The sequence below is a fragment of the Arvicola amphibius genome, chromosome 8, assembly GCF_903992535.2.
Source record: "Arvicola amphibius chromosome 8, mArvAmp1.2, whole genome shotgun sequence".
In the NCBI taxonomy this organism is placed as follows: domain Eukaryota; kingdom Metazoa; phylum Chordata; class Mammalia; order Rodentia; family Cricetidae; genus Arvicola; species Arvicola amphibius.
In genome coordinates, this window is record NC_052054.1 from 111452662 (window position 1) to 111465898 (window position 13237).

The window sequence follows — 13237 nt, forward strand, 5'->3', positions numbered from 1 at the left end:
TACGTGCATGAGTATTTTGCCTGCGTGCATGTCTGTACACCATGTACATGCAGTGTCTGTGGAAACCAGAAAAGAGCATTGAATCCTGTGGAACAGGAATTACAGTTGTTAACCACAGTGTGAGTGCTGGGAATTAAATTAGGTCCTTTGAAGAGCAGCCAGTGCTCTTAACTACTGAGTTATCTTTCCAGCCCTGTATCAGTGTTTATGTTGGAGAACTGGACATAGTGATTTTAGTTCAACCTTTTACTTAACTCTTCAGTTTTCAGTTCCTTAGTTGCAGTATGGTAACAAAAGCTTGTTGTAGTTTCCTTTACTTAATGGAATAAAACGACGTTCGGAAAGTACAATGAGAACAAGCAACTAGAGCCTTTTCTGCTGAGTGAATTCAAACAAGCCTTTACCCCTGGTTTTTTGAGTGTCTAGTGGCAAAAGTATGAGGGAGAGGCCACCTAATTTTCCTGGGATGGAATAAGAGGTCTACCAAAGTATCCGCTTTCTGCGCATTGTTTCTTTGTCAGGTTATGGATCTACCTTGTATTAACAGTTTTAGAATAAATGAGATAACACGTAAAACAAATATCTCATGTACAAGTATAAAGGAAGCTTGCTACTCTTGTTCTCTTTGCAGTTTTAACAGGGCTGAGCCTTTAAATTCTATACCAGCTGCTAATCATTATAAAGTCACTTGGAATTGACATTTTGTTACTATTTGAAAATATATGTGTACTCATTTTAAAACAGTTTCATTTCTGTTTCCACATGACCATGTCAAACAGTTTATTACTTCTTGTCACATTCATGTCTAAAATGAAAAATCTTCGACTAGGTAGTGATAGAGCTTATATGAACCATTTATGTAAAGCATGGCCATAGTAATATAAGTGCAGTAAAAATTAGCTAGTATTAGTATTTCCAATACCTTAATGTTTTTGTTAACCCATATGGTAGGTAGCACAGTGACGGGATAGATCTAGTAACATACCTTACCCTTCCCTGTGTTCTGCTGGAGGAAACTTCATACTGGGTGGGTCAGTGTCAGGATTTGTTCACTGTCACAGACCTTCTGGTAGCCCTTTTCACTGTCTGGGTTTTAGACTCTTGTCTGGTGAAAGTGCTCTCCTGGCTATAGCCCTTCTTTTTTCTTGCTCAGCCCCCTGACTTCCCTCCTAGTAAAGGATTTAACTATCTCCATCTAAGAAAAGCAGAAGTAGCAGTAGGACTTGTGTGTGCTTCTTCCCCCCCCCCCCCAACCTGCGTTAATGCAGAAAGACATTTACTTTCATCATAGGTCAGGTTTTTTGTTTGTTTTTTGTTTGTTTGTTTTTAACCCGTGTTACGGACCATATTCCTTACTAATTGGTCTGTACCCTTAAGTGTTTGGGAGTTTTAATATTTTTGTTTTTAATTGGTCTTATCAGCACTGGGCATGTTCAAACCATTCATGCTCAAGATAAGATTCAACTAGATTTTTCTGATGGAACATCATCTCCCCAGCTTTTACCCATCTCTCAGGTAGATGTCTCATTAGCAAATGTGGAAATTTGCTCTTTTTTTTTTAATGCCCACTCTAAACACATCCCAGTTAAGAATCTACCTCAGTTTTTGTTCTATTTTGTCTTTGCTGGGATCATCATGGAGGGAGGAGCTATACATCTCTGAATACAGAGAGCACTGCACATTCTCCTTTGTTACTTTTTAGCAACACTTGGCACAGCTAACTGCACTTTTCTTTTACTATATTAGGCCCTGGATCTGTGACATAGCACTGTGTGTCTCCTACCTTCTGCCTTGTCCTTCTCGGCTACTGCCCCTCCTGCACATCCTCCTTTTCCTCTCTAAATCAAGGGATCTTTGGGCTTTTGGTTTTTCTTCTCATGCTGCACTAGTCACTCTTACAGCTTTTTGTAATATACATGATTCCCAAATTGTATGTATAACACTACTCTCAGAGGTTTGGCTTATGTTGTCTGTTTAGTTGATGGCACCCTTCATCGTCTACAAGACATTCAAACTTGGCATCTCCAAATGAACTCATATTTGTCATTCTAGTTGCCCATATAGAAACCTGACACTTCTTTAATCTCTTCTCCCTATGTCTCCCATTGCTAGAATCTGATTTCTTCTTAGGGCTCCTATCTATTGGCAAACAATCGTCTTCATTTCTTTCTTAAAATTGGTGTAACTAGTCTTAGAAGTACGTGTGTGTGTGTGTGTGTGTGTGTGTGTGTGTGCGCGCGCACATACGTACATACGTACGTACTAGTCTTAAAGCATCCACTAGGCACTATTATATGTATAAAGGAACCCACAGATGTTCTTTTGTTGTATGTTTGCTCAGTTTGTTTTGTTTTTGTTGTTTTCTCCATAGCACAAAAATCATATCACTTAAGTTCTCTGAGAATTCTCATAATCCTCTGTTTTGAAAAAGTCTGACCTTGTCTTTGTTCTGACTTAAAGTTTTGAAATTTCTTGTCAAAGCTGGTGTGGAATTAGTGGTGACCCACCTATAATACTTGCCTTTGGAAGGCAAAGTCAAGAGGATCAGAAGTTAAAGGTTATCTTATCCTACAAAATTTGTTAGAAGCCAACCTAAGCTATATGAGACCCTGTCTCAAGCAAAATGGCCAGTTCTCTTAGTGGTCTCTGATAGGTTATGCCTGTTGGTTGAAAGTATGTTCTCTTTGTACTCAGAACTGTTGTTTAGCAACATTCATAGTAGTCATGGTGTATACCCCATCCCATCACTTACTGAAATTTGGAGCTGTTATTTAGTATAAGAACTATTTGAATAAAAGAATTACTTGTTGACCTGAAAACTGAGTTCATAAGTGGAGGTTGTGGATACTGACTAATGCAGTATTGAAATTATAGACAGCATTGATTGGGTCTGGTAGGTCAGAGTTAGACAGTGAGGTTTCATGTACGGAAACGCTGTATTATTTTAAACTTAGGAATTATTTATTTCTAAAATTTTACATTTATTGGAAGCCACTGAAAGCAAATCTTCAGAAAAGGCGGACTATTGTCCTAACAGTGTTGTATGGCTTATCTACGAGGCTGCACTGAGGTCAGGGACGTGGATGCCTGTGTAGCCTTGTGTCATAACCTAGTGCAAGCTCCTTGTGCAGACTGGACACGCACCAGCAGTGTATACTGTATGCTCTTTTCCAACTGACTGCCTTTTCAAAATGTTTATTAAAGTTTTACTTTAGATTCAGAAACAATTAGCTTCATTCCATAGCCAGATTTTCGTTTTATCTTTATGTCCTTCATTTTCCTGTTTCATGTTTTTTTAAATATATGCACTGTTCTGGTTTTAGCTAAAATATACCGAGTTTTGTTTGTTTGTGTGCCACTACTGCCTGGCTCTGAAATGACATTTTTAGACTAAAAAAAAAAAAAATGTATTTGTGTTGAAATGAAGTAATTTTAACATGTATTATTTTATATTTTTATTTTTGAGAATTTTGTACAATATATTTTGATCATATTAGATTCTCCCCCACTTCCCTACCCTCCCAACTTCATGTTCTCGTTATGTATCAAGTTTGTTCTGTGTTGGCCAAGTACTCCTGGGTGTGAGTAGTTGTGAATATACCAGGTGTTTGTGAGTCCATAGATAGTTGTTTGTGAGTCCATAGATAGTACTAAGGATGACTTGAGTTTTCCTCTCCTAGCAGACATCAAATACCAGAGCTCCCCAGTTAGGATGGGATTTGATCCTCTTCTCTGAGCTGAGAATTTTCTTTTTCTTCCTTTCTTCCTTTTTTCCTTCCTTCCTTCCTTCCTTCCTTCCTTCCTTCCTTCCTTCCTTCCTTCCTTCCTTCCTCTCTTCTGGTTTTAGCTTTTTCAAGTCTTGTGCATATTGTCACATTTGACATCCATCTTTGTTGTCTCTGGAAACCAGTTTCCTTGAAGTCATCTGCCACCTTTGACTGTTAAAATCTTTCCACCTCCTCTTTCACATAGGTCCTTCAGCCTTTACAGGGAGAAGTGAGATTTGTACTGCCTATTTAGCAGGTGAAGACATTAGAGTTTGTAACTGCTTTAGTTTAAATTTGCTTCTTGTTTGTTGGGGTTTTTTTTTTTTTTGCTTGTTTTAGATTTATTTTTTTTTCTGTGTGCATTCGCTTGCATATATATATTTGTACCTGCTGCTCTTGGAGATCAAAGAAAGTATCAGGTAACCTGTAGCGGAGTTAGAGTTGCTATGAGCAGGCACACTTTCATGCTGAACTTACACTCCAGCTCCACAGTCATTGTTTCCTTATGTGTACCTTAGAAGATACAAGATACCGGGGGCTATTGGGGGCATTTCATTTTCAGTTTGAATTACCTGGAAAACTAATGACTGGAATGGCCAACTACTCCTGGGCATGGGCCTTTCCCCTGGAGTGTGGTTGATGTACCCAGTAACCTCCATTGGAAAAAACTGATTTTCCCCTTTTCCTAGCAGATATCAATTGGGAAATAGCTTTGGCTAGAGGTGGCACTTTGTGTGTACCCTTCTCAGTTCAGTACTGGGATTTTGTCTGGTTTGAAGCTCTGTGAGGGGTTTTGTCCTTATAGCACAATTTCCTTGATGAAGCATGTGGAATAGAGCGTTCTTGGAGTGGAGTGTTGCCAATTATGCGAGAAGTTTGAAACAGTGAGTGCTTAATGATGAATTAAGAGAGTCTTGGCTTTGGTTTCTGCTTTGGTCATTAATTTATTTATTTAACCCTCTGGTGAGCTGTTTTTCCACATCTATGAACCAGATTTATTGTATAAGACCCCTGGTGCTTTTTGGGAACCAGAGAGTTCTTAGTGCAAATGGCTGGAATTCCTGGATCCTTCCTCCTAAAATAGACATATGTGTGTTTATGTACCTACCACACAAGACTTTTTTTTTTTTATGGTAGGGGGCGCGAAGCCATCTGTAGAATCTATTTAAGAATGTGTTGGTTAGATCATTAAAATTCAGGGTTTTTTTTTAACTGTAAACTTGGAACTATTTTAATATCGAAAGGTGAACAGCAAGATTTATATCTGGGAAATGGGGAAAAGGGAAGAAAACAGGAGCATGGATAGATTTGTATTAAGTGGATCACATTTCTTTAGGGATTCTAAAGGAGATAGCAGCCTTGTGTAACAACATTACTCAGTGATAAGTAGATAAGTAATCTATTTAATGATAGCTGACAACACTTTCATAGTCCATAGTGTGGGCCAGGCACCATTTTAAGCACTATGATTTAGCCTTCACAATGTATGTTTTATTATTGTTTTTAAGTAGTCATAGCATTAAAAGTAGTTAAACAATAAAAATAAAATACTTGCCTGGGTATATGACGGTAAACATCTCTTACTACACAGCTCCTCAGCCTTTACTTTATATACCTGGCAAACACCATCTTGTCAAATTCTTGCAAAACTAGAACTCTTTACCTGTTAATAACCTTTCCAATCCCCATTCTGATCTTTGCATTAGTGAATTTGATTGCTGTGTGTACCATGTGTAAGTGGAGCAATACAGTATTTGGTTTTGTGGGCTTTTTTTTTTTTCCGACTCAGTACCTGCTCCTACATGCTGTGGGATCCCCCACCCCAAAAGTATGAATAATACTTTATTTTATATATGCACCACATTTTGTTTGTCCCATCCAGTCATCAATGGTCATTTAAATTATGAATTGGAAATTGCTGCTGTGAACATTGGAATGCACACACCCCTCTAGGACCCTGCTTTCTGTATTTTGGGTGTGTACAAAGTGTGTACAAAACACAATTGCTCATCATCAGCTAACTCTGGTTTTAATCTTTTGACAGATACTGATACTATTTTCTACTGCATCCTGACCACCACTTAATGTTTTGTTATTTACTTGTTGCTCTTGTTTGTTCTGCTGAGTTCTCATTCATTCAGTCACCCATCCATCCATTCATTCATCCATTCATTTGGTTTTTGGGAATAGAATTTCTCTCTATAGCCCTGGCTGTCCTAGAATTTAAAAGCTGACCTTAAACTCAAGAGATCTGCCTGCCTCTGCCTCCTGAGCGTTGGGATTCAAGGTGTGTGCCACCAAAACCCGGCTTAGTTTTATTTTATTAGAGGTTTTTTATTTTAAATTTGAAGGCAAAAATGGTAGCTTTACCAGTTCTTTCTATTGTCAGTATTGCAAATGGTTGCCATTTGAGGGTAAATCTATGGATAAAACAGATTGTAAAGGTCATAATTTATTAAGTGGCAGAAACAGGACTGATTGAAGGAAGTGCTTTGTGCTCCTTGAATCCATGCTCCTTTTTGCCTTCAAGGATGTCTGTGCCTTACATTTATATAGTGTCTGCCAAGGTCAGAAGAGGGTATCAGATCCCCAGGAGTAGAGTTACAGACCATTGTGAGCCACCATGTGGGTGGTTGGGATTGAACTGGATTCTCTGGAAAGCAGCCAGTGCTGTTAACCACTGAACCATCTCCCTGGTTCTTAACACCGAATTATGTCTCTTGTCTTCTGAACTCACATGGAGATTATTTCCTAGTGTTTTACTTTTTTTCCTCCTACTCATGGATTATAAAATTTTACAGTAGAGAATAATGCATTTTACTATGATTTGGCACAATTTTACAGCTTTACACAAACATGGTTTTCATTTATTTTATATTTTGGTAGACAATTCCTGAATGAAAATTACAAGATTTTTTTCTCTTAACAACTAGAATGTTATTTATTTAAATTTTTTCACATTCTTGTGAAAGATTTTGAGCCTATCCTCAGTGGTTTAATGAAACATCTTGTGCTTTTCTACTAAGTTTATTAGTGTTCACACGGAAGTGTACGGCTTACTATTTTACACTTCACCTTTGTACAAAATGAAATACTTGGTTCATTTTGTAATCTATTAGCTAATTAGACCCCTTTCTCTGATCCTGTAGAAGAAACTTTTCTGTGTTCTGCTTTTTTACTGTTGTTTCTGTCTTCATTGTGTTAGGCCTTTTTAACCTCTCTATTTCATGGCTTGAAAGGACCCTTGTTAGAAAATAACTTCTATTACTTTTTGTCAGATTTCCTTCTGATTAAGCTATGAGGCTTCTTCAAACATGTTCTGACAGACTGGTTATTGAGTACTTAGTTTGGGGGTATTTTGAAAGTGTGATTTGAAGTGTTTGTTTACTAGCAGAATAAATATTTAGTATTTGTAAAGTTTTTTTCTCTTGTAAGAAATGAATGAAAACAGTGTTAGAGATGCTCATGTGAGAAACTGAGTTTAATTAACCTGCTTGACCACATCAACTTTCACAGATATTTAGAGCGTTTGTAACTTTGGCCATAAATGAGGTCAGCCAGGAAGGTATAGGTGAGTAACACATGACTACTCTGGCTCTTTAGCGTGTTGTTAAGTTGTGAAAGGTGTGGAACTATTGCTCTTTAAGAAGTCAGATGTTTCATAAAGACTTAACCATGTACAAAACTGAGTTTTCCCATATGCATATAACCCAAAGTTCGTTAGAATTTGTGTCCTAAATATTCTACTGAATTCTTTTATTTGGCACTTTAAAAAAATTTTTAAACATGTACTTATTTTATGTATATACAGAGGTCAGAGGAAAACTTGGAGGGCTGGGGTCTCTTTTTCCTCCTTACGCGTGTTGTCCTGGGAGTGGAACTCTGGGCATTAGTCTTGGCAGCAAGCAAGTTTACAGACTGAGCTAACTCCAGGACCCCACCTTTTGTTTTAAGATGGCTAGCTTCTCTTTGTATAGGCCAGACTGACCTAGAACATTAAATTCTTCCTTAGCCTCGGTTTATGGGTGTATGCCACCACCCCCATGACCTGTTTAATCTTTAAAAGCAAACATTGTTTAAAATGAACACTAGATGGGAATATTAGAACTGAAAATTCCCTCCTTTTGCACAGTGATTATTACTTCATGAACCTGTAGCCACTTACTCTAACTTGCTTTTCTGTAGCATGGCTTTTAATACCATTTCTTGAATAATAAAACTATTTGGACCATGTACCAGAGGTATTCCTTGACTCTGTAACAGGGTCGCTATCTTAAAAACTACTTTAGCATAGTGTGTTTTGGCACCTCTAGACATGCTTTTGTATTCTGAGTTTGATCTTTCATATCCTAGTAGAACAGGTGTCTTTGGTGCATTTGAGGCATCAGGAGGAAAAGGATGAATTTTGCTAAAATGGTAGAAGCTTTAATATCTGTGGATAGAGCTAAGTATCTCCTGTTGGAAATAATAGGGACCCCTCAACCTTAATTAGTTATTGGAGGGAGGAATTTAGCATGAAGATCACCTGGCTAAAGATATAGATAGACTGCATCTCTCTACCTAACTCCTACAGATCTGCCTATCATAATTGGTATTTTTAAACAAGTAGTGCTTTCTTAAAAACTGTTAGCCAGTCTTTATAGTTGTTCTTAGCAAGGTCTGAAAAACTATTCTAAGATATTGTATTATAGGTGGTGTGTTTACAGTTTGGTTTATAAAGTGAACTATGAGTAAAATCAGTAACAGGATCTGACTTCCTACCCAGCTCTGTGAAAGAACAGACATGGGATGGTACCCATTGTTTTATTCTCCCTTTTGCCCCTATGGTCTGCCTCCCAAGACTGGGAAGGTTCATGTCTACTATAGACTGCTTAGGCTAGGAGTAACTTCTAGAGGAGAACTACAAATAGATTTAAAATGCCGTTTATCCCTGTGCTAATGAAATGCTTTACTTATGGAACTTTTTAAGATACCTTTCAGAATATTTTTTATTTAAAATGTCTGGGTTTTGGATTTTGAAAGACCAGTTAAAAGCAGCAATTTTGTTAATTTTGTTTACATTTTTTGCAGTCTATATTTACCAATGTTGGGCTTAAACATAACTGTCTAATCCTCAGTTTACAGCATTTAAAATTAGTCCTTAATGTATTATATGTCTTTTGGAAATGTTTTTTTTTTTTTTTTAAGTCCTGGCCCCTTTTAATTATAACCAGTTTTTTGAAATTACATGGAAACATCTGCAAAAACAAAGAACTCTTGGAGGGATTTAAATGATTAGAACTACATTATTACTGTATTACATAAAATCAACAGTGTAGTAACAAAGGGAGATTCTTCTTGGAATAAGTTGTGAAAACGTTCTTGCCCACCCCCGGGCTGAATTCCTTCTCAGGAATAAAGCAGTAAAGAAAACACTTGGTATTGCCACTCAGCAAAGATTTCAGTGTGTCTTATCTTATTGTCTTCTCTTTTACTTGAAGATCTAGTAAACTAGTTTAACACATGTATATCTTTGATACATGTTACAAATTGCAACTTTTGTCTTAACAATAATTATTTAACACATCAACCTTTTGCTATAAATGAATATTAATTTTACATATCTATGCTTAAGCTTCTGGGGTATTCTTTATAGTTTCATTGGCTCTCTGGCATGTCTCCTTATAATTGTTTAATACTCCACAGGCTTATAATTTAGCTGAAACAAAAGATTTGTTGTAATTAAAAGGACTTTCCATTTTGCCCATTTTAGCTGTATAGTAGAAAAAAGTTATTTTAAATTTGTTTTAATAATCATGAATTGTAAAGATTTACTGTTACGTAACTTGAGATACTAGAAATTAAAAAGTACTTGAAATAATTTTTGTTGTAGGTTCTTATGATTATTCGCACCAATTTTGCTTAACATTATTTTGTTTTTATTTTTACTACAGGACCGTGTGTATGTACAACAAAATAATGTAGAAAATGTCTACAATTTGGGATTAATAATTTTTCGAGATCAAGTTGTACGTTATGGGTGTATTAGGGATCATCTTCGGCAAACTTTATTGGATATGATTGCCAGAGAACGGAAAGGAGAAGTTGTAGACAGGTATACCATATATCTTTACTTTTGGTTTTTTAGTGTTTATATCTTAAAGCTGATTGTCATAATTTCACTGAAACAATTAAAAACTTCAATTTTCAGTACTTATTAAAAGCTTCAAAGACTTTCACTGTTTTAAGTTACCTAGAATCTAAGGCTACCATCTTAAGCTTTTTTTAATTTTTATTTTTTTTAAATAAGTTGATTTCCCATATTGGAAGAAACAAACCATCATTTGTGGATGGGGGGGGGGGCTGTTTTGTTTTTTTCTTTGCTATGTAATACACTTTTAGTCTCTTAGATTGGTTTTTATTCTTTAAGGACTCTTTAAATTTTTTTCTCCTTCCTCTTTATTTATATATGTGTACAGACACACACACACACACACACACACACACACACACACTTCGTTTTCTTTGCATTCCTGGGAATTGATCCCAGGACCTCACTCATGCCAATGCTGCATCTGTAGCCTAACCCGTCAGTAGTGTGGTCTTATTGTGGACACAGATCAGTAGTGAACTTTTCAACACAGGTGTTTCCTCTCCAGGCTCCCCAGAAGCCTAACCTGTAAGCACATGCATTGTGCGTTGATAGGCTTTTGACTCTTTTCTTTCTTTTTTTTTTTTTTAAAGAAAAATACTGCGTGTAGCCTAAAACATCCCAGAACCATTTCCATGTCTTCCACTATCACTTTTCTTGATATTACCATTTTTGTGACAGTGCTGCTGGAGTTTGAAACATCTGGGATTCCTTCTCTCTTTGGTTTCAGAGGAGGAGTGAGCTAGTAAAGTTCTTACTGATTGAACTTGGTGTTTAATCAGGATTGCCTAAAAGCAATTTATTAAAAAAAAAATGTGTTGTCATGATTTTAGGTGTAGGTTGTCCGGCTATCTGGCTTAATAACTTAACCTGTTTACCTTTTCCTTTCCAGTTGTATCCCATTAAACTACCCCTGTATTTTTAGTAAATTAGAATTTTTGTCATTAAGCATATTTTGCTAAAACATTTTGGTGGGGGGAGAATAAATTTGATAAAAAGCTTCATATCAAGATGGGACTTTGTGACTAAAGTTATTTCAACATATCTATTCCTCCTTTTTTGTGTGTTGTTTGTTGTTTGTTTTTTTCTAGGCCAGAGTTTCCTATAGCCTTTAGTAGAGAGCCGTGCCTGTCCGGGAACTCATTCTTGTAGCCCGGGCCTGAGGGCCCTGGCCTCGAACTCAGAGAGATCCCGCCTTCCATCTGGGCCGTCCTGAGTGCTGGGATATATAAAGGTGTGGGCCACACCACCATCCGAGGGCTTCCATACCTATTTCTTCATAAATGAGTTTTCTCTCCTCTGGACAAAACTGTTTCCCCTTTGGATAAAAAACTATAAACTGTGTATAAAGGTATTTCTCAACTTTTATGTATTTTACATGTCTTTAATATATTTGATTATCAATTAATTAAACTTCTTTTGACAGAGGAGCAATAAGAAATGCTTGCCAGATGTTAATGATTTTAGGTCTTGAAGGAAGATCAGTCTATGAGGAAGATTTTGAAGCTCCTTTTTTGGAAATGTCTGCAGAATTTTTTCAGGTAATCAATAGCTAGATCTCTTATGATGATCATAACATTGTTCAATGAAGTTAATTAGTCTGAACATTTTGATTTGTGTTGCTAGAATCCATTGTGGGGAATGATACAAAACTAGAAACCTCTTTAGAACCCCTACTTCATGTTTCTGTGCATCAGCGAACTGCTTATTAATAATAATAAAAAAATTTCCACTTTAACATTGTATGGTTAAAAAAACCCTAAATGTAAGGGCTGGAGAGATGACTCCAAGGTTAAGAGCACTGGCTACTCTTTCAGAGGTCCAGAGTTGAATTCCCAGCAACCACATGATGGCTCACAGCCATCTGTAACGAGATCTGGTGCCCTCTTCTGGCCTGCAGGCATACATGTAGACAGAATATTATATACATGGTAAAGAAATAAATTTTAAAAAATACAAAAATCAAAACTGAGCTTAGAAATACCCTTAAGATTTTATTGTATTTATTTAAGTACTGTAAATCCACATACACCATATCATCTCCAAAATATGCTGAAGTGCCATGCATATGTGTGTATTACAAGCTTGCTTAAAAGCACACGTGCACTGTTTATTATGATTGAAGATGGTCTCACCAAGGTTTTTGTTAAGTATATTAAAGTCTGTTCTTAGGAACTTGATATTAAAGACTAAAACTATTTTTGCTAGGTAGAGAATGTTAGAAATTCTTTGTATAGCATATATCAGCATGTCTTACTATGTAATTCTTAGATGTATCAGTCAGTGTTATTATCAGGTACATTAAAATCTTGGGATGACACTACTGACTCTGAAATCAGTAAGATTAGTGTTTGATAGACAGAATTTAGTTATTTAACTGTTCTTGTCTTCAAATCGCATATATATGTACTTTAAGCTTGGGAGTGGGGTGGCAGGAGGACTTCAGTTACAGTGGTGTGTCAGCAAAGCCTATGACACAAATCTTTGTAGTTACAGCTTACAGTAATAATGGAAGAAGTTCAGCTGCTGACTTGGGTCAGATGCTTCAATTTGTATGGAGTACATGAGCAGATCTTTAAAACAATGTTTACAGATAATGTGTTAATTTAATTTTATGTAAATAAATGCTTTAAAGCCTAATTTAGTAAGAAACTGAATGAAATGTCTTCAGCTGTTACACTACTTGGTATGATCTACTATAAATACTATAGAAACCCTGTTCAAATAAAACAACTTTTTTCTGTTATGCTTTTTAAAATTCTTAATTGCAGATGGAAAGCCAGAAATTTTTAGCCGAAAATAGTGCTTCGGTGTATATAAAGAAAGTAGAAGCTAGGATCAATGAGGAAATAGAGCGGGTGATGCACTGCCTTGACAAATCTACCGAAGAGCCCATTGTCAAGGTGGTTGAGAGGGAACTCATTTCCAAGCACATGAAGACTATTGTAGAAATGGAGAATTCTGGGCTAGTACATATGTTGAAAAACGGAAAGACAGAAGGTAAGTGTCATCAGTTAAAATAAATCTTTATTCTTTCCCATCAGTCTTTTAATTCTAACTTATGAATGTCAGTTTTCAAAAAAGCTATGTTTTATAGTAATAATTTACCCCATTTAGCACTAGGGTGGGGTTAATGATAGAGCTTTACATTGTGTTATACATGAATTTCCTGAATTCAGTGGCATTTTCCTATGCTTTTTGTAGTTTGTTTCCTCATTTCCTTTTCTCTAGTACAAAAGATTAAGAAGTGTAATATTTAACTACAGGCCAGTGGCTTCCTTCTTCATATATGTATTTTCCTAAATGCCAGTTAATGTGAGTGCTTTCTAGTCTCGCAGAC

The 13237-nt window shown here is 36.4% G+C and overlaps 1 protein-coding gene across 2 annotated transcripts in view; it reads left to right on the plus strand.

Annotated features, from left to right (window-relative positions):
* The window catches only part of Cul3 (cullin 3), an 83721-nt gene that overhangs the window by 47437 nt on the left and 23047 nt on the right, over nucleotides 1-13237 (plus strand). For both annotated transcript variants that reach the window (XM_038339166.2, XM_038339167.2), the window contains 3 exons: nucleotides 9701-9861; nucleotides 11324-11438; nucleotides 12669-12897. In XM_038339166.2, coding sequence (XP_038195094.1) covers nucleotides 9701-9861; nucleotides 11324-11438; nucleotides 12669-12897 — 505 coding nt within the window. The remainder of the gene's footprint in view (nucleotides 1-9700; nucleotides 9862-11323; nucleotides 11439-12668; nucleotides 12898-13237) is intronic.